The following is a 21,914-nucleotide window of genomic DNA, read 5'->3' as shown; positions in this document are numbered from 1 at the left end:
TTTGCTCATGTTTGTTAACATTAGTTAATGAAAATACAGTTGTTAGCTCATGTTAACTCTCTGTGCATTTACTAATGTTAACAAGCATGAATCTGCATGTTAAAACACACCCACTCGTACACTTTGGCCAGTTAAGTTCATAAATTCCCCTATAGTGCATGTGTTTGGATGGTGGGGGAAACCGGAGCACCCGGAGGAAACCCACACCAACACGGTGAGAACTTGCAAACTCCACATTTAAATGTCAACTGGCCCAGTCGGGACTCAAACCAGCAACCTTCTTGCTATGAGGTGACAGTGCTAACCACTGAGCCACCGTGTTTTCTAATTAACTCACCGAAGCGAATAAATTACTTTGATTAGCAAATGTAATACACTTTTCTAAAACATTTATCAAGGTGTTCAGAAAAGAAACAAACCCACTTTTGGCACATCTGAACCTTTTGGCGTAGTTCTGCATGTTTGCACCGTCTTAGAGTCGACTGAGAAGAAAAAACACACAAAATATTACAACAAAAGAAAACATTTAACTGTGAAGCACCACTTACTGTGATCAAATATGCAGTATTTGCCAAAAATGATCAGCTGCAAGCTTAAGCTGTGAATATATTTAACCAGGAAAACATTTAACCCAAATAGAGAGAACAAACGTATTTTTAAAGTGTGTGACTCTCTAAACCAGGAGTGCTTAACACTGTTCCTGGAGATCTCCCTTCCCAGCTCCATCCCTGATCAAGCACACATGAACCAATTAATTAGGACCTGAACAGCACTTGATAATTACAGACAGGTGTGTTTGATATGGGTTGCAACTGAAAGCTGCAGGGAGGTAGATCTCCAGGAACAGGGTTGCTGACCCCTACTCTACACTGTAAAAATATACTGGTTGCCTTACATTTTATTTCTCAAGTGTTTTTATTGAACATGTTAGATATGAAACATGCAAATAGCTTTTCACTTTTCTTTTTTTAGACAACAAACAAACAAAATGCATTGCACACATTTACATTTAGTTTCTATAAAAATATATAAAATATATATATATAAAAAAAAAAAAAAAAAAAAATTATATATATATATATATATATATATATATATATATATATATATATATATATATATATATATATATATTAAATACTATCTTTTAACTGTAAATGGCATAAGCCACTTATTAAAATTGTTTATAAAGCAAATCCAGTGTATGCTTAATATATTATTTAGTGTAAATAGCATCATACTTTTAGTAACACTACACTAGCATCTACCTTCTATAAACACTAAAAGTGTAAATAGCATATGCTTTCTATTAGCACTGAGTGGAAATAGTGTCTCCCATACGTTTTGTTGGTATATTGTGTAAATAGCATCTCTTGCTATTTGCAGTAAGTGCAAATAACCGCTGTCTAAAATGAAATACAAATAAATAATAACATTAATCAAATAATAGGAAATAAGGAAAATGTCTACTCTTCTTAAATAACTGAAGGGTCCATCTTCTTTATGTGAACTAAAACAGGTTGCCAAGTAAGAAAAAACATATCAGTACAACCTCTTACAGTATATCTTATACAAGGGTCAAGGGTTGTAAAAGTTCCATAAACCATTGCCTTAATTTTTTAAGCTGAATCAAATTAATCCTATAAGTCATTTTGACTCATATTATATGAAACTGACTTAAAACAGCATGCATAACTTATACAATTAAGTTAGAACATGATTAACGCAAGTTACGATTAACTAAAAACATATGTTGTCATGACTAATTGACCATAACATTTTTACAATGAAAGATATCAAGCTAATTTAAACCATTTGGGCACATGGAAATTATAAAATATGTAGCTTATTGCATTTTTATTACAATGATGAAGACTATATGGTGTTATTTTACATTTGATTATATTTTGATTACATTAAAACGATCACAGTGTAATATTACGAATTCTCAAAATAGTCATTTACGTTACATTGATATCACAATATGCAGTCAAGCACAAATTAATTCATACCTCTGGCAAATTTTGACTAGAAGTTTTCATTCAAATGTCAAGAAATATATATATTTTTTCACAATGAAGCCTTTTGTACGTCATCTCATTATCTTTAGGTAAAAGCATGTGTCATTTCAGGTCAAAAAATAAAAAAGCAACTTTAATCAGACTTTACGTCAGCCGAGGGTATGAAAAATATCAGACTTGACTTTATATGGCAGTTTTTCTTTCAGTATCTTGCAGCCCTTATTAGTAACACATTTGCATGCTTTACATAACCAACTCAACAGTCATAAAGCCTCAAACATCACTACGCTCCGACAGTCTTTGTGATTCTCTGATTTAATGTTTACTCACAGTGAAGGGAAAGCCCAACCTAAGCAAACCCACTGAGCAAAGCATCATGGGAAAACATTAATCCAAGTCAGATGTTGTCCAAGTGGAAAAAGACTATAGCAACGGCCTGAAAACAGCCTGCGCAAGGAAAACTCATCTCAAGAAGAGGAAAATCTGACTGACTTTATAAAGAATGCAGAATTATCACATAAAAACACTCCAGCTGATGAATAAAACTGTCTATAAAACAGAGCAGGAGGGCTGATAAAGCAGATAATCAATATAAACGTGATGCATATGATATGTGTCTATATGTGTGTATTCTGTGCTATTAACTTTACACCATGTGTGTAATTCGTTCATTCATTTTCCTTTCAGCTTAGTCTCTTTATTAATCAGGGATCGCCACAGCAGAATAAACCACCAGCACCATCTGTGTAATATGATTAAAATATATTTGATTTGATTTTAGCTTTAAATTATGGGAGCTGACATAATTTTGTATAACTTTTAACATTTAATATTGCTTGTGGCATGTTTATACAGTGAAATGCAACAATTATATTAAACATTTGGCTTAATAAACAATTACATTTTGACTAACTTTCAATAATTGTTAATTGTAGCATGTTTATTATGGAGATTTTACAGTAAAACTCAATTTATTTAAATGTAGGAACTGATATAAATGCATCACTAATAGCATTTAATATTATTTGTAGCAGTTTATGCGGTTCATACAATACTTTGAGTATTAAGATGTTATTACAGTACAATACAACCAAACTGAAAGTAAGAGCTGGCATAATTTAGCATTAATACCAAATATTAATATTTTTGTCATATTTAAATGCTCTTAAAGTAAAACTCAATGTATTTAAATGTAGGAACTGATAAAATTGAGCACTAATAAACTTTCATATTGTTTGTAGAATGTGTATGCAATTAAAATGCACCATCACTTTAAACAATTTAGCATCAATTTATTCTATTTAAAGTTTTTATGAGTATTTAGATGTTATTACTGTAAAATGCAACCAAACCGAAAGTAAGAACTGGCATAATTTAGCATTAATAACAAACACTAATATTTGTGTCATATTTAAATGCTCATAAATTAATATGCAATGTGTTTAAATGTAGGAACTGATATAGTTTATCACTAATAAACTTTCATATTGTTTGTAAAATGTGTATGCAGTTCATACAATAAAATGCACCATTACTAAAAACATAATTTAGCATTAATATATTTTATTTTAAAGTTTTTAAGAGTATATTTACACTAAAGCAAAAAAAAAAAAAAAAAAATGCAAGTTGGAATTGTCATAATTTAGCCCTAATAACAAATATTAATATTGTTTGTAATATATGTAAATGCAACATATTTTGTAAATGTGGTAACTGAGATAACTTCGCATTAAATACTTTAAGTATTGTTTATTATCTCTATGCAGTTCGTACATTAAACAGCAACATAATTAAAAGTAGGGCTGTGCAATAATCGAAAAATAATCGAAATCGACATTAAGAGCCTATAATCAATCAAATTTTTCCAGGTCAATTATTTCAAATCACTTTCCCTACCGCGTGTGGAGTCATGTGACCCTGTGAATATGACTTTTAATATGAAAAACATTAAAAATAATTAATTTTGTTTCCAAAAGTGCATGTTACTTATTTTCACTTTTTTATAAGAAAAAGGCGACTGTTGGTTTTAGGCAACATGCGTCTAATTTCAGCACCTTGATGTTCAATAAACAATCATAGATAGGAGATAGTGTGAGTTTCCTTCAACTATTTTAAAATCAAATGATGCACCCTCCATTCAAAGTGAGCATTTTTACTGTCCAAAGCTTGTTGAACTATGAGGGCAAAAAAATTAAATAAACAAATAAAAGAATTGTTTAATAATCGTTATCGAGTTAAAATGTTCAATTAATCCAGGTTTTGATTTTAGACCAAATCGCCCAGCCCTAATTAAAAGCAGTCACTAATATAATTCAGCCTTAATTAATTAATTTAAATAAAGTTCGAAGCATGCTCCTGCAATTTGTACAGTAAACATTAAACTAAATCAAATGTGGGAATTGACATAATTGAATTATTATAAATATGCACACATTAACACATGCATGAGGGCAGAGATTTGATGTTTATTCAGAAGATGGGCGTGAAAAACGTGTCTTTCAGGTTATGTAGTGTTGTATTGAATTGAATCTGACATATGCAAATAGACATTTCACTCTTGCATGTATTCTCTAGAAACAGATACATATCTAAATACGTATTTTTTTCCAGCTTTATATATTTCCACTAAGCATTTCACATTCTTAAATTAAGAAATAATAACTTGATTAGCATAATTACTTGATATATTATGCTTTTATTTTTGAAAATAAATACTCTAAAGTGAGCTTGTGCTTAAAAAATTGGGGAGTAGAGAAATAAACTTACTTAAATAGGGGTTAAACTTACCACGTTGACATATCTGTTATTTGTTATGTTTGACGAATAAACTCACTTAATTTTGATTCTCTCTTCAATAAAAAAGACTTATATTAAATAATGTTGCTTCTCAAGTACAAATATCTTTATTTTGGGATATTTGGAGAACTAAATAAGACAAAATACTATTGAAGAAATTTATGTAGAGTATATATACTATACTGTAACATAGCATCTCAACACCTGCTCCATCGAAAAACAAACAACAAACAAACAAACAAACAAACAGTGTGACAGTCGTGTTTTTCTGAATTATGAACGAGATTAATCCTTAAATAAAGCCATAAAATGATTTATAGACGTTAAAACTCACTCATATCAGCCATCTCAACGTCTCCTTCATCTGTATCCGAGTCCATCTCAAGAATGTCATTGTCTTCTGTTTCACTCATGCTGTAAACTCTCCACAAAACACTGCAGAAATCAGATTGAGATGCAAAAACAGAGTTTGTAGATCGCCGAATGGGCGCAGAAACACTCCGAAGGATGTCAGGACGTGATACGAGCAACAATAGCAACAAAAGTTTGTCCCACCAGTCTGAACTTGCTGAAAGCGAGTGGTAGGTGGGGTCGGAAACGAGTTTTAGGGGTGAAGACTTTTAGACGCACTTTATGATCTCGAGTTTCCGTTTTTATATCAGAACTGTGTGTCTGACAACAGATTTATAGACACATTAAGACATTTTACTTGCAATATTGGTCGAAAGAAATCACATCTTATCAGCCACTAGCTAATGCAGCTCTGTGGCTACAACATTAGCAAAACTGAAAATAGTTTGATAAAATACCTAACTTTAATACGTAGCTAACGTTATTTGCGCAATAGGAAAGAGTTTTACGTTTTCTATTTTTACACGGAGATATTTGATTGACGGACGCGCATAAAAACTCGTTTTTGTGATGTTCAAAAAGTCATAAAATGTACACGTTTATCTTTTTATTAAACACTAACTTTTTACAAACTAGTTTGATTACATTTTCTGCGGGTGACATATTTGTGGCGATCTAGATGTTGGCCGATTCTTGTAACGTTACAGTAGCACAAGCACGCTAGCATCAAGTTTGCAAGCACAATATCAAAATTATTAAAAATACATCTTTAATAATGTAGGATGTTGTTCAGTGTTGTCATATATAAGAAGTATTGAAATGATTCACGTATAATCTATATGAATAGCATGTCCAACTGTGATTATATTAATATTATTTAATCCATTTGTATGCTAATCGAATTAAAGTCTAGCAAATCAGCCTACTAGAATAAGAGAGGATATGTTTGAGTAGCCTAAATATATTATAGTTTCCGTATGTAATTACAATAACAATAATAAAACCATTAATTGGGATATTAAGTAAAGGCTAAAGTTTAAAACGTCCCTACTGGAAAAAAAAAACAGGCTAAACCAGCCTAGGCTGGTTGGCTGGTTTTAGATGGGCCACTTCCAGGCTGGTTTCCAGCCATTTCCAGCCTGTTCTTAGCTGGTCAGGCTGGGAGATGACCAGCTAAAACCAGCTTGACCAGCCTAGCCCGGCTGGGAGCCCAGCCAAAACCAGCTATGTCCATCCTAAACCAGGCTGGTCAAGCTGGTTTTAGCTGGTCATTTTCCAGCCTGATCAGCTAAGACCAGGCTGGAAATGGCTGGAAACCAGCCTGGAAGTGGCCAAAACCCCTCTAAAACCAGGCTGGTCAACCAGCTAAAGCCAGCCAACCAGCTTAAGCTGGTTTAAGCTGTTTTTTTTTTCCAGTAGGTAACATTACGTAGCTATTGCTGTATTTAATAAGATAAAGTAGTACTTTGGTGTCCTCTGGTGGTTACTATACACTTGCACATGGGACTGTGAGCTGCTCTCACTGAGTAAATATGAAGCAGTCCATCAGTAAATGATTCAATTAACTCAACACAAGTTAAATTTATTAGACTCTTCATATTTCAGTAAAGCATGAAATGTTGCAGTTTTACATTGCAATGCATGGTATATTACACTAAGTTTGAAGCAATTATAGCTCTACTTCTAACACAGTTAACAGAAAGTTAAGAAATCTTCACAAATAAATGCATCAGATTAAGATTATTAGCCTGCTCATGTTAAAATTGTGTTATCCAGATTGATTGATTGAGTTCAAATGCATGAATGGAGCATATTTACAGTGTTGTTAAAGACACTTTTCACAAATAACAGAAAATGAACAGATAAACATTGATCATTTTAGGAAGCAATCACAAATGTAATACTTTGTCATCTTGTACCAGAAGGAGCTGTGCTTTATTGGAGGTTCAGCGAAAACAGAAATTAGTCTGTGCACTGATGAGGGCTATGATTTGATATAGGTCAATAAAGATAAAAAACTAAATGAGAACAAAAATACTGTAAACATTATAACTATCTGCACTATTTGTCAGTGTATTTATGATTGAAGGAAAATAACAATAACCAGCTTGCCATTTAAAGCATAAGCTGTCTGTTTTTGTCCAGGTGAAATACTGGTAGCCTCTCGTTTAAAATAAGGTGGACAGAAGCAGCACGAACAATGACACTCACCTCTGACCACAATTTCAACTTGGGAGAAAATAGGTTTTCTATAGCTAAATATCAGTCTACCGCTGTCTTCTAGTCTGAAGAAATATGAGCCATTGTCTGTTGGTTTGAGATTATCGAAGCGAGTGCTGCAGCTTTTCTCTGTAGGTTTGCCAAACATTTCTCCTGTTAAGAGTCCACTGTCGGGGCTGCTGGAGTCAAACACTAGAACTGCAGCTTTTCCATCTTTATACCATAATCTCTTTACAGTATCAGTGAGTTCATGTTGATATCTTTCATCAATCTCGAATGTACAGCGTATATAAACACAGGATCCTTCTAGAGCTTCTACTCTCTCCTGTAGACTGATACTAAAGCCACATAAAACACCTGAAACAAACACAAACACTAAAGTAACTAATCAAACACAGTGAACAAGCAGAATAAATCTGACTCAGAAACACTTATTTCTCTGTTATCTCTCAAAGTTCAGATGCTTTTAGTTTAATTAAGTTTAATCTTGTTAATAGTGTCAGTAGATAACAAGAGTAATCAATAATAGTTAATATAAACGAGACCTTGTATCAGACATCCAGCGAGGATGAACGTCACAGATATTTCCATCATGTACACTCCCTTCACCTTACAGGAGAAAATACACACAAAAACACATGAAGGTTTTAATTTAAATCATACAATAAGTTTGTGACGATAGTGTCTAAGCACAATTATTGTCTTGTGTAGAACTGTCGAGCTCTATCAATGTAAACTCATATAAATAATTAAAAAAAAAAGATAATAAATGTGAGAAGACTAAAATGTGTCAATCTCTAAATGTAGGTTTTACCGGGTTGTGTGTAAATGACTTACCGCAGTCATGTGCTGAAGATGAGAGAAATGAGAGCTGGAGCTTTACTGTCTCTCTTTTACACTGATAGAGGGAGGCGCGAATGAAAATGACTTTTTAGCACAGTTTTTTTAACCACTTAGTTTTTTAAAATAACAATCACCTGTGCTCCACATCTAGATTACTTCCAAGACTAAAAGGGGTTAATAACAATAAAAACAGAGCTATATTTTATTTTAATTTATTTATATAAATGCATAATTTTTTGTAGTTGTATATTCAAATGTGTTTTGTTTTATAATAAAATAATGACTATCATCTCCACTCCAAAAAATGTCTTTCAGTGCATCTATAGTTTAGAATGTTTAGAACAAAAATCATTTGATGATATGCATTTTATTTGTCTCTAAATTGTTAAACGTTTCCTTTTGTTTACATCCTTTCTACGACATGCATTTAACGCTAGAAACTATGCATGTAAGATATAATTTTAACTTATAAAAATGTTCGGATAATGGCTCACATTCCACAGCTTCTTCTTTTACTTTTTAGTTTGGACAGAAGTGTGTGTAGTACAGTGTGTCCACTGTCATATTGGGGTGACATAAACACAAATCGCTTAAAAAAATCCTAACATTAAATATCCCAGTGATTTTGATGCCCACCGTGACGTAGGAATGCAGTTTTCCCCGCTTATCAAATTACTTGACAGGCACGTATTAATATGTCTCCATTGTAACGTGTATAATCATGTCCACAAGAGAGAATTTGCAAATAAACTGGGAATAAAAGATCTGTTCAGCATTCTGTAATCAGCTGCAGCTCATGAATATGTTTTACAAGATTAAAAACAACAGTATATGATTGTAATAATAAGAGTAGAATCACTATTTTAATCAATCATAACCGCTGGAATCAGCACAGCCACATAGTGTCAATACAACTATAAAGAAAAATGCTTCAAACACACAACAGGAGTCCTGGTTTATGGAGATCAAATCAGGTTTATTTTGTTCAATAGGTTAATGGATATCCATAGTAGGTATATTAACTTGTATCCTGTCACATTTGCTGTGAGTAGACAAACATTATAAATGTTTTATTTATCTAACTTAGCAATGTTTATTATCAAAATAACTGTATGCATGTGTTTTATAGCTATAATAATTCAATTATGTTGATTAGTTCCTGATTTTTAATTTAGATATGCTGCAAAACAAAGCTTTTAATGCTAAGTTCCCACATTTATAAATATGTTGTATTTTAAAATACTGGTTTAACATTATTCCGGACATTAGTTATACAGTATATTGACACATATATATATATATATATATATATGATCTCTGTGATGTTTATTCAAAATCATTTAGTTTGCTTTTGTTTTTATCACAAGTATGACCTTACAGTGCACATGAAAACCTTCAAACTGAGGGAAAAAAGAAACAAGCAGAAAAAGAAACAGATTAAAAGCAGTAAAAATATGTAAAACATTAAGAAAAACAGTATATTTGCATGAAATACTGTTGTCCTGGTGGAAGATTTCAACTTTTTGCCAACACGGTTAGACATTTATACAAAGTTTTCTTTTAATTTCAGTCATTGTTTTTACCAGAAACAGTTTTTACCAGAACCACTGGGTTATGCTTTGAATTGCATTCAAAAAACAGTAAAAATAGTCATTAAATATGAGTCATATACATAAAATATGTATTTTATGCATATGTATTTTTAAGAAAAAATATATAAAATTTCACAGCTGCATGATGTTAAATAATTCCTGAAACTCAATTGTAAATCTTTTATCATTTAAGTTAAGAACAAAAATCATCTTAAAAAAAAGAAAAGAAACAAAGACATTGATGTTTGATAAGATACACACAGTAAAGAAATAAAATTCAGATGAAATATATACAGTATTTAGCTCTGTTAAATATAATTATAAAGTCTGATCTTTGAAAAAATGCATTCATTCATTCATTTTCCTTTGGTTTAGTCCCTTATTTATCAGGGGTCCCCACAGTGGAGTGAACCACCAACTATTCCAGCATATATTTTATTTTACACAGCGAATGCCCTTCCAAGCAACCCAGTGTTGAAAAACATCCATACACACTCATTCACACACACACTCATACACTACGGCCATTTTAGTTTCTTCAATCCCCCTATACCACATGTGTTTGGACTTTGGGGAATCGGAGCACACGGAGGAAACCCACGCCAACATGGGGAGAACATGCTAACTCCACATAGAAATGCCAACTGACCCAGCCGGGAGTCGAACTAGGGACCTTCTTGCTATGAGGCGATAGTGCTAACCACTGAGTCACAGTGTCACCCCTTAACAGCAAATTATGATTTATAAATACAGTATTTCTTTGCCAACACTGTCAGATATTTAGATTTTTTACATTTTAAAAGCATTTTAAATATTAAGCAACATAAAAATCTTTATCTGGAAATTCTGTGTATTACAATAATTTTTAAACATAATAAAAATAAATGTTTTCAGTGCAAACTAAAGACACTGATTTGCATTTTTTTTTCTTCTTCTTTGAATGCATTTATGTGTGAAAAAGGTTGGGCGTCAACACTCTTTCCACTTCTGATCTGGTGAGAAAATATGAAAACTACCGGCATTAAATACTTTTAACAGTATTTTTAAGGCGTTTGTGTTTGGGTGTCATCGCTCACAGAGAACGTGTTTTATCACAGTTTTCATAGATAATGTGTTATAATTCTGATATGTTCTTCTAATCTGGTGAGTTTTTTATAGAAAATATTAATTTATACATTTACACATTAATAAAAAAATAACCTATGAATGTTTTATAAAAAATAACCTATGAATGTTTTATAAAAAAATAACCTATGAATATTTTATAAAAAATAACCTATGCACGTTTTATATATAAATATACAGTTGAAGTCAGGATTATTCAACCTCCTGTCGGCGCAATAGCCTAGTGGTTAACGCGTCGACATATGGTGCAGTAGCACGTCAGGGCGTCGCGAGTTCGAATCCCGGCTCGTTGACATTTCCCTACCCTACCCCCCTCTCTCTCTCCAACTTCGCTTCCTGTCTAAATACTGTCCTATCTAATAAAGGCAAAATGGCCAAAAATAAATCTTTAAAAAAAAAAAAAAAAAAAAGAATTATTCAGCCTCCTGTTATTATTTCCCAAGTGATGTTTAACAAAGCAAGGACATTTTCACAGATCTTCCTATAATACTTTGTCAACTGGAAAAAGTCTTATTTATTTTAGTTTGGCTGGATTAAAAGCAGTTTTAACCACTGTTGTCTAATGACTTGTTTAATTAACCAAATTAACCTACAGTAGTTAAGCCTTTCAATGTCACTTTAAGCTGAATATTAGTATCTTGACAAATATCCAGTCAAATTAAATATTACTGTTATCATGACAAAGATAAAAGAAATCAGTTATTAAAAGTATTATGTTGAAAACGTCATTCCTTGTTTTAACAGTACCTGGGAAACATTTTAAGGGAAAAAATAAATAAATAAAATAAAATAAAATAAACATCAGTGTTGTCTAATTCAAAACAGTATTACACTATCGCAGTGGGCACAGTTAAGGAAAAATAGTAGACTTATAATCAATGCCAAGACAGGTCAAAGAAATTTCCGAAAGAGTCTAAAATTACTGGGATTTTTCTTTTAATATATGTCCAATCTTTTTCATAATTATGGTTTCTTTCATCAGGATTATCTTGTCCTTGACAAGAGGGGGTTCTGTCCCAACCTGTTTATTCACTACTGTTTTTGTGGCAGAACACCTATAAGCATATTAATGGGAAGGCTTTAACCTTCTGTTTATGTATTATGGACAGTTTGTCACAAACATCATTCCAAAAATCAGCAAATAAAGGACATTCCCAATGACAATTGGGAAATATTTTTAAAATAATATCATTTCACAGCAGGGCAAATGAATACTTTTAGGATTGACTGTATAAATATTTTATACCAAAGCCAAAACTGGACCTAAAATAACAAAACATTGAAGAACACAGTCTAAATCAGGGGTGCCCAAACTTTTTCTTTTGAAGGGCCGGAAAGCACACTTGATTGAGGGCTGTGGGCCAAAGGTAAATATACCAGACTGTATTACTTTAAAGTTGCCATGGGCAATTAATAATATTAATTTTAATACTTGTTAATAACAGTAAAAACAAAAACATTTATAGCAGAATGGAGTTCAACGCTGAATATGTGACTGTTTTCGCCTTGATTTATATGTGTCACTGATGCCTTCAGCATTGTTCTCTGTCCATAGATTTACAGTATTTACAGTATTTTTGAAAATCCGATTAATTTACAACATTTTATTGAAACACTTAATTTTAGTTTGCTTTTTTTTTTTGGAGCTCAGCAAATACACAAATTAAAAAAAGGTATTTTATATTAGAAATGACGATCTCAGTTAAAGGCATTCGCCCCAAACCCTCCCATCTCCCATCATTAGCTACGCTAATTATTCTCTTTATTCTCCATTTCCACCTGGGGATACTCTTCCTGAGGCCCTCAGACTATGCAGATTCACTGATTCGATCCAAGACCAACGACGAGATGATCCCAAGGTTTCCTGGACCGGGCCGTATCCCGAGCAGCTACTGTGGTGGTCATGGAGGAGTGGAGAACATGAGACTGATTCCTGTGACGCTTCAGGGACAGACGAGTCTTCGCTGAGGCCAGCTTCCAGCCTCCGCCGCTGAGACTGCAGCTCTGCACAAGACGTTTGGCCAGCGGAGAAATTAAAATGATCGTGCCCAACTGAGCCTGGGCTCTTTCAAGGTTTTTTTTCTTTACTTTCGCCAATTGGTGAAGTTTTTTCCTCTTTCCGCTGTTGCCACTGGCTTGCATGGTTCGGGATCTGTAGAGCTGCGCATCGTTGGATTTGCTCTTCAGTATTTGGACTCTCAGTAGTGATTATTAAACCACACTGAACTGAGCTAAACTGAACTACACTGTTCCAATTTACTACGACCTTTTATGTGAAGCTGCTTTGACACAATCTACATTGTAAAAGCGCTGTACAAATAAACGTGAATTGAATTTGGCCCGCAGGTCCTAGTTTGGGCATCTCTGGTCTAAATATTAGCACACCCAAATTAATATGTTCAGGGAAAATATTAAATAAAACTTGAATAAGCAGGTGGAGAAATGTTTAGTTTATAGGCGTTACGTGACCAAACTCTAATTTTAATGTACGGTATTTATTTGTTTTTTTATACGTTTTTTTATTTGTTTTTTTATACGGTATTTTAAACTGTTTATTTGTTTTTTATTATTATTTTTAAGCTGTTTGTGTTTGATAGTGCACTTAATATATTTTCCATTGCTGATCTGGTGAGAAAATATTAATAATATAATAATAAATTTTTTTAATCAGAAACATCTGAAATTTCTCGTTTTTTGGTATATTTTGTAGATATTTTCTGCAGAATGAATCAAAACTAGGAGCACAATTGAGGCTTTTTTTCACACTTACTAACCTCCTGTGCTGGCTCATGTCTTCATAAACCACATCTTCAGATGGTGTGTTTTTCTTGGCGGTGTGTGTGTCTTTAGATGGTGCGGTTTTCTCCATGGTGTATGAGTCTTCAGATGTGTTTGTTTCGGTGGTCTGTATGTCTTCAAATGGTGTGTTTGTTTTATCAGTGTGTATGTCTTTAGGTGGTGTGTTATTCTCGATGGTGTGTGTGTCTACAGGTGTGTGTGCGATTGTGCTGTCTATCTCGGGTGTTGTGTGTGTGTCTACAGTACAGCGTCAGACCATGGTGTATTTTTCAGTCAGTGATGAAAGTCCTCTGATTTCTCCTGACGTCGACTCTATGTTCACATATTCAGTGGAGGAGTAATGAACAGTTTCTGATGTGATCAATGTGGACGACAGCAAGGTTTTCTGACAAAAAGTACCAGCACAATTACAACTGAACATCTGTCTGTGTGCTTTTGAGGACTAATAATGTGTGTGTAACTCACCGTTTCAGTCCGAATGAGTTCAGAAGCATCGTCTCGTCTGCTTTCTGAAAGTTTTCTAGACTTTTTTCTGAAAATGGACCATCAGGAAACATATTATTAGACTAAATCCCCATCAGAATCACAAATCAATTCAAGTTTTTCACAATAAGGTGCACATCATTACATTTGGCCTGCACAATATATAATTTCAGCATTGATATCACAATGTGCGAATCTACAATAATGACATTACATGTTAGCACATCACTGCAATGTTGATTTATAATGAACCAGAATGCAGAACACATGCAAAGTTTAACCCTAATAGAGTAAAAATAAAGAGCCTGTCACTATGTACAACTTAAAGCAAATTTAATTTAAGCCCTTTGTGCATTTTGTGCTTTAAGAGTGCAAAATACCATTGAAATCTTCTGAGAAATGTTCTTTCACTAAACTGTATATAATGACAGCAATAGTTTCAGCTTAGTGTATATTGAAGCTGTTTAGTGACTGTGTTTTCTTGTCTTTCTTTTGGTTTGTGTCATCTACCCACCGTTCATTGCAGACAGTCAGAACACAGAAGATCATGACCAGCGATGCTCCAGCGGCGAATCCCAGCAGCACATATGCAGGATGGAGACCTGGAAAACAGAGGTCAGAGGTCAACACATTCATAAATAACCTCATGTGGAAACTACAAACTTTTTTTAAACATTTATTTGTGATTATTTTCTCAAGCTTTAACAAAACATTTTGTACAATCAAGGTTGTAATCCCCCCCCCCCCATTTTTGAACCTTGCCGCCAAAATGAATTAGCAAACAATTAAATTTAAAATACAAGTACAACAGGAATAGATCAAAATATAGCAAAATGGAAAATATTAATAGTAATAATAATAAATAAATAATAATAAATCATAAAATAATATTAAATAAATAATTCAAATAAATAATTACCTACAGTACATGATAATACAAATCAATAATCTGCTTCATGTATAGTGGTCTTTTACAGAAATATGAAACCAAACCATACTGGTGATCACAATTAAACCTGTTTGCACAGATTTCTTTATATAAATCAGATGTGTTCAGAGTCTTCCTTTTTTCACAATATGTGATCACAGGTTGCCCTGTCTCATAAAACTTTTGGACAGATCCCTTCATTAAATATTTAATTTTCTCTAATTCCAAATCTAAAATCAGATCACACATCCACATTGAAGCTTTAGGTGAAGCTGCTGATATCCACTCCACTAGTATCCTTCTCCTTGCTAACAAATTAGGAAGGGGATAAAATTTTTTTCCTTGTTGGTCAACGATATCTTGTGTTCTGGTACACCGAAAATAGCTAACTCAACACCAGGTTTCATCTCTAAATTGAAGGCATCATTTGATGAAACTACAAACTTACTGTAGAAACTCCATCAGACAGTCATAAACAAGTTATATAGGTATAAGGTCAAGGTTAAGGTCAAATTTATTGTCTCCTGTATGATTTTAAATAAGTTTACACTTTAATATCCATTAAACACCACAATTAAAAGTGCTTTAAATGTGCTGGATAAACATCATGCATCACAAACAGTTCAAACATAAGGGTTTATCACAAAGTGCACTTTTTAGTAGTATACTTAATTGAGCTAAATTAATCCTCAGCTCTCTTTAAAGAGGGCCTATTATGCAAAAAACACTTTTATAAGGGGTTTGAACACAGTTGTGTGGCAGCAGTGTGTGAATATAACCCGCTTCTAATGGTAAAACATGTATTATTTTTATTTGTTATAATCACACTTGATGAAAGCAGTGTGCAGACACACTTTGATTGACATTTGCCTTTGTGCGTGTCATCAGACGGGGAAGGCCCCACCCACCGATGACCATCTCTCCCTCATTAGCATAGGACATTAGTCTTGTTTTTAAACCTGCCACTATGCTGATGCACAGGCATTTATAGCTCCACCTTATTTTGAAAAGGCCACAATCTCATTTGAATTTAAAGCAACAGTCACCAAAACGCCACATATAGGATCAGCCTACAAAGGGGCAGTTTCAGAGAGTTATTAAACATTATAAATGTGGTATTTAGAGCTGAAACTTCAGAGACATCAGCTACTTATTTTACATCTTGTAAAAAGGGGTATAATAGGTCCCGTTTAGATGCCCTTAAATGACAATGTTCATTTTGTGAGCCGGAGCTGCTATAGTGAGTCTCACCTGTGTGTTGTGTTGTGATGTGCTGAAACTGAAACTGGTGGCTGGCGGATCCGTGAGCGTTTGCACTCCAACACTGCAGCACTGATGAGTCTGAGAGAGACTGACGGATGTTCAGGGTGCTCTCCAAACTCTTGTTTCCTACAGTTTGCTCACTTATCTTCATTTCTTCAGTGGAATTGAGAGCTTTTCCAGACAGACGCCACTGTAGTTTAGGCAGAGGATTCCCATCAACCTTACAGACGCATCTGAGTGTGTCGTCTCGGCTACAAAAGCTGGAGATTTTAGGTGGAACTGAAAGAAAGAATTTGGTGATGAACGTGTGTATTATATCCTTTTCTGTCTCTTTTTGAAGTTAAAATATCTACACATTTTAAAAGAAGGTGCATTTACATGATAAGCAACATTAAAGCGATCATTTACCCAAATGTGAAATAAAAACAATGTGTTGAAACAAAAAGGAGATATTTTGAAGAATGCTGGAAACCTTTAAGCATTGACTTCTTTAACAGGACAAAACTAATATTTTGGATGTCAATGCATGGCAGCATTTTTCAAAATATCTTCTTTTTGTTGAACAGAAGAATTTCAAAAACAAGTAAAGTGTGAGGGGATCTAGATTTTCCTAAAAATTATGATTTTCATTTTTGGATGAACTATTCCTTTAAGATATTTAGCCCTGTTTAATGATATATTTATTAAAATTATAACTAGATAACGAATAAATAACTAAAAACGTAATAAATAATTAATAAATAACTAATTAGAAATTTCAAAACAAGATCACTTTGGCAGATATTAAAAGCCTAAACACTGAATTCAGATCAATGTTTCAGAAAACAGAACATCTTATCTTGATTTACCAATTTTGAACATTTTGTGCTGAAAACATCTTACAGCCTTTTGTTTGTCTACTGAATGTGCTGTATCTTGACAAAGAGCAACACTCACTATTGTGGTTATGAAAGCAGGTTCACATTTAAAATAAGCTTTTCTACTTTAAAATCTCCAAGTAATTCAGTGTATTACACACCCTTGTCATTTTTTGTCTGTGAGATTTACTTGTGAACAGTTTCTGCACCTTTTTTTAGTGTGCACTTGTAAATCATGTTAGCATTATTTGTGCACTGCATGCATTGCTTTGAGTCTTCTGCAATTGCGTGTATTTCGATATAGCGTGTGATTCTCACACACAGAAAACTGCTGTTTTTCCATGTGCATTTTCTGTAAATGAAGACACACCTATGCTAAACTGTATGACACTGGACTACGCCTATTTCATAGCTTTTTACAACTTAACCACAGCAAACTGTTGATAATTATCAGCCTTTTCTGAACATTTCTTTATGGCATCATGCTTTGTGCAGCTGATAAATCAGAATCTTTTAACTAAAGTGACTTACGAGTGAGGATAAAAGAAGCACTTCAAATCATCAGAGAGTAGCAGTAAATAAATGCTATGATAATTCTCAGTTACTAAATCTACAAGGGTAATATTGTTATAAGAATTTTGTATCAGTTGCATCAAGTGATAATACTTACACTGTATCCCTAGGAGATTATCAAGAACTCATATATCAGTAAAGACTCTTGATACTTACACTGGACGTCCAGCAGCACTGATGTGTTCTGAGTCCCATATTGGTTTTCAGCTCTACAGTAGTATCGTCCACTGTGGGCCAGGTTGACATTGCTGATGGTCAGGTTTGGTCCAGTCAGATCGAAGTAGCTTAATGTCAGGTTTGGTTCGGTCACATTTGTGTTGCTTATGGTCAGGTTTAGTTCGGTCAAGTTGGTATTGCTGATAGTCAGATTTGGTGCAGTCAGTGGTTTCAGGTCTCCTTCAGTGTGTCTGTACCAGCTGTAGTTCACTGCTGGGTTTGCTTCACTGCTGCAGCTCAGAGTCACTGAATGACCCTCCACAATCACACCAGCTGGACTTACGTGAGCAGATACGCTTTTAGGAGCATCTGATGGAAGAGAACAGCTTTACTATTCATTCATTCATTTTCACTTGGCCAAGACTTCCAAATCTGGTCCAGCAGAGTACAGTGGATGACACTGTATGTATTATCTCCATCTCTCAGATATTTAAAATAATAGTAAAGACAACAACATTATTTAATACTTACACTGAATGTCCAGCAGCACTGATGTGTTCTGAATACCGTGTTGGTTTTCAGCTCTACAGTAGTATCGGCCAATGTGTGTCGAGTTGATGTTGCTGATGGTCAGGTTTGGTCCGGTCTGCAGTAGTTTCAGGTCTCCTTCAGTGTGTCTGTACCAGCTGTAGTTCACTGCTGGGTTTGCTTCACTGCTACAGCTCAGAGACACTGAACGGCCCTCCATTTCTACGCCGTCTTTATGAACAGAGGGTTTTTCTGGAGGATCTGATGGAAGAGAAAATAATTTAGGTCATATATATTCAGCATATTGTGATTTTATTATATAACATTGTGACTAAAACAGTAATGAAACCTAATACTTACACTGAATGTCCAGCAGCACTGATGTGATCTGAGTCCCGTGTTGGTTTTTAGCATTACAGTAGTATTGTCCACTGTGAGACCGGTTTGTGTTGCTGATAATCAGGTTTGGTCCGGTCTGCACTGGTTTCAGGTCTCTTTCAGTGTGTCTGTACCAGCTGTAGTTCGCTGCTGGGTTTGCTTCACTGCTGCAGCTCAGAGTCACTGAATGACCCTCCATAATAACACCAGCTGGACTTACATGAGCAGATACACTTTTAGGAGCATCTGATGGAGGAGAACTTTGATCATTACATTGTAATTGACAGCATTATTTATAGATCATCAGTGACTGAAGTAATTCCTGTCTTACACTGAACATGTAGCTGTCTGGTGCTGTGTGTTGTGATCTGCTGTGTTGCAGTGCAGGTGAATTCAGCTCTGTGATGATGCTGAGTTACAGTGAACATCAGATCAGAGTAATGATGTGTTTGGTTTTTCTTCTCTGTGATGTTTGCATTGATGAGGTGATCAGGACTGGAGCTCCATGTTAGAGATGATGGAAGAGATGGACAGAAGATCTTAAAGCAGCTCAGAGTCACTGATTTTCCCTCCATCACCTCCATCACCTCCATCACCTCCTGCTGATCCTGAAACAGAAGCACTGTGGGATTGGGTGGAGATGCTGAAACACACATACAGATGCAGAGCATTTTACAAGATAGCACAGACCATCATATAACACATCACGTATATACTGTAGTAGTACTTTTTTTGTCCAGTCAAACTCTCCCCCTTATTTTGCAATGTATAAGTAAATAATTAAGACGAATGATTATAGGTGGATAAAGATAAACAACAAAATGAGTAATAAAATACTGTAAACATTATAACTATCTGCACTATGTGTCAGTGTATTTATGATTGAAGGAAAATAACAATAATCAGCTTGCAAGTTAAAACATCAGCAGGATTTTTTTGTATAGTGAAATACTGATAGCCTCTCTCATTAAAATAAGGTGGACAGAAGCAGCACGAACAATGACACTCACCTCTGACCACAATTTCAACATAGGAGTGTTTGGGTTTCATGTAGTTATATTGAAGTCCACCACTGCCTTCTAATCTCAAGTAATATAAGCCACTGTCACTTAGTTTGAGATTATTGAAGCGAGTGCTGCACCTTTTCTCTGTAGGTTTGCCAAATATTTCTCCTTTTAAGAGTCCACTGTCGGGGCTGCTGGAGTCAAACACTAGAACTGCAGGTTTTCCATCTTTATACCATAATCTCTTTGCAGTATCAGTGAGTTCATGTTGATATTTTTCCTCAATCTCGAATGTGCAGGGTATAAAAACACAGGATCCTTCTAGAGCTTCTACTCTCTCCGGCAGACTGATACTGAAGCCACATAAAACACCTGAAACAAACACAAACACTAAAGTAATTAATCAAACACAGTGAACAAGCAGAATAAATCTGACTCAGAAACACTTCTTATTTCTCTCTTATCTCTCAAAGTTCAGATGAATCTGCTTTCAGTAGTTAATAAGAGTAATCAATAATAGTTAATATGAACGAGACCTTGTATCAGACATCCAGCGAGGAGGAACGTCACAGATATTTCCATCATGTACACTCACTTCACCTTACAGGAGAAAATACACACACAAATAAAAACACATGGAGGTTTTAAATCATACAGTATGTGTGACAATAGTCTATAAGCACAATTATTTAAATTTTAGTTGTATATAGTTTGTAGTATCTATCTTCATGTAAACTCACATAAAGTCCCAAAACTGTTACACGAGTAAGATAATAAATGTGAAACACCTTTAAAAGCTTGTTCAGTCACTTGTTCAGTCTTTTCTACATCAAAAGTTGTTGGACGAAAGCTCAGAGTCTCACAATACAACTCGTGTTGTGTTTACCGTGTTGTGTGTAAATGACTTACCAGAGGTGTTAAAGTGTGCTGAAGATGAGAGAAATGAGAGCTGGAGCTTTACTGTCTCTCTTTTACACTGATAGAGGGAGGCGCGAATGAAAATGACTTTACCACAGTTTTTTTAACCACTTCCTCCTTTAATCAGATCTCAGAAATAACAATCGCCTGTGCTCCACATCTAGATTACTTCCAAGACAACAAGGGGTTTGGGAGGATAAAAACAAACAAAAAAAAGCATATTAGAGCTTTATTTGTTTTATTTACATACAATACGTCTTTGTTGTATATTCAAATGATTCCTGTTTAATTAAAAAAAAAATAAAAGGCAAGTTTAGAACAAAAATCATTTGATTGCCAATTAAATATAAGAGTGCTGCTCTAAAAAACTATTTAATTGTCAAATATTTGAAATAAATATATACACAGATGCTGGAAATATAATTAGAATATCTTCATAATCTGATTATTTTACTAGACTGAGTGCCCATTTACAGGTGTTAATTAGCTGATTAGAGTGTGGCGTCAGCTGTCTTCAAGACTGAACCTTTTCACTACATCTGAGATACTGAATTTGGGGTTTTCATCAAAATCATCAACATTAAAAGAAATAAACACTTGACATTTATCAGTCTGTGAGGAATAAATAAATACATTATTAAGTCTCACTTCTTGAATGGAATTAGTGAAATAAATCAACTTTTTGAAGATATCCTGATTATAATGCATGACCAGCACCTACTGTACACTCTCCTTCAAATCTTTTAATTAGTAGGCTAATAAATCATTCAATATAAATTAAATACAATTAAATTTTAAACTAAAATCTAACATATAGTTCAGTATAATTATTAATTCATTAATTTATTCATTCATTTTCCTTCGACTTAGTCTATATTTCAGAGGTCATCACAGTGAAATGAACCGCCAACTATTCCAGTATATGATTTAAACAGCGCATGCCCTTTCAGCTGCCACCCAGTACTGGGAAACACCCACACACACAATGGCCAATTTAGTTCATCAACTGAGTTATAGCGCATGTGTTTGGACTGTGGGGGAAACCGGAGCACCTGGAGGAAACCCACGCCAACACGGAG

General features: G+C 34.2%; 1 protein-coding gene across 2 annotated transcripts in view; it reads right to left on the bottom strand.

Moving 5' to 3' along the window:
* The window catches only part of ano6 (anoctamin 6), a 44,375-nt gene extending 38,976 nt beyond the window's left edge, over window positions 1-5,399 (bottom strand). The window contains exons 1-2 of one of the 2 annotated variants that reach the window (XM_056456239.1): window positions 5,152-5,399; window positions 424-482 (exon numbers count right to left, since the gene is read on the bottom strand). In XM_056456239.1, the coding sequence (XP_056312214.1) occupies window positions 424-482; window positions 5,152-5,230 (138 nt within the window). In that variant the 5' untranslated portion in view covers window positions 5,231-5,399. The remainder of the gene's footprint in view (window positions 1-423; window positions 483-5,151) is intronic. The other variant, XM_056456241.1, reaches the window with a different exon arrangement.
* Between the last annotated feature and the right edge of the window lie 16,515 nt (window positions 5,400-21,914).

Source organism: Danio aesculapii, chromosome 4 (assembly GCF_903798145.1).
Source record: "Danio aesculapii chromosome 4, fDanAes4.1, whole genome shotgun sequence".
Taxonomy (NCBI): domain Eukaryota; kingdom Metazoa; phylum Chordata; class Actinopteri; order Cypriniformes; family Danionidae; genus Danio; species Danio aesculapii.
The sequence above is the reverse complement of the archived record's forward strand: the minus strand, read 5'-3'. Positions and strand labels throughout refer to the sequence as shown.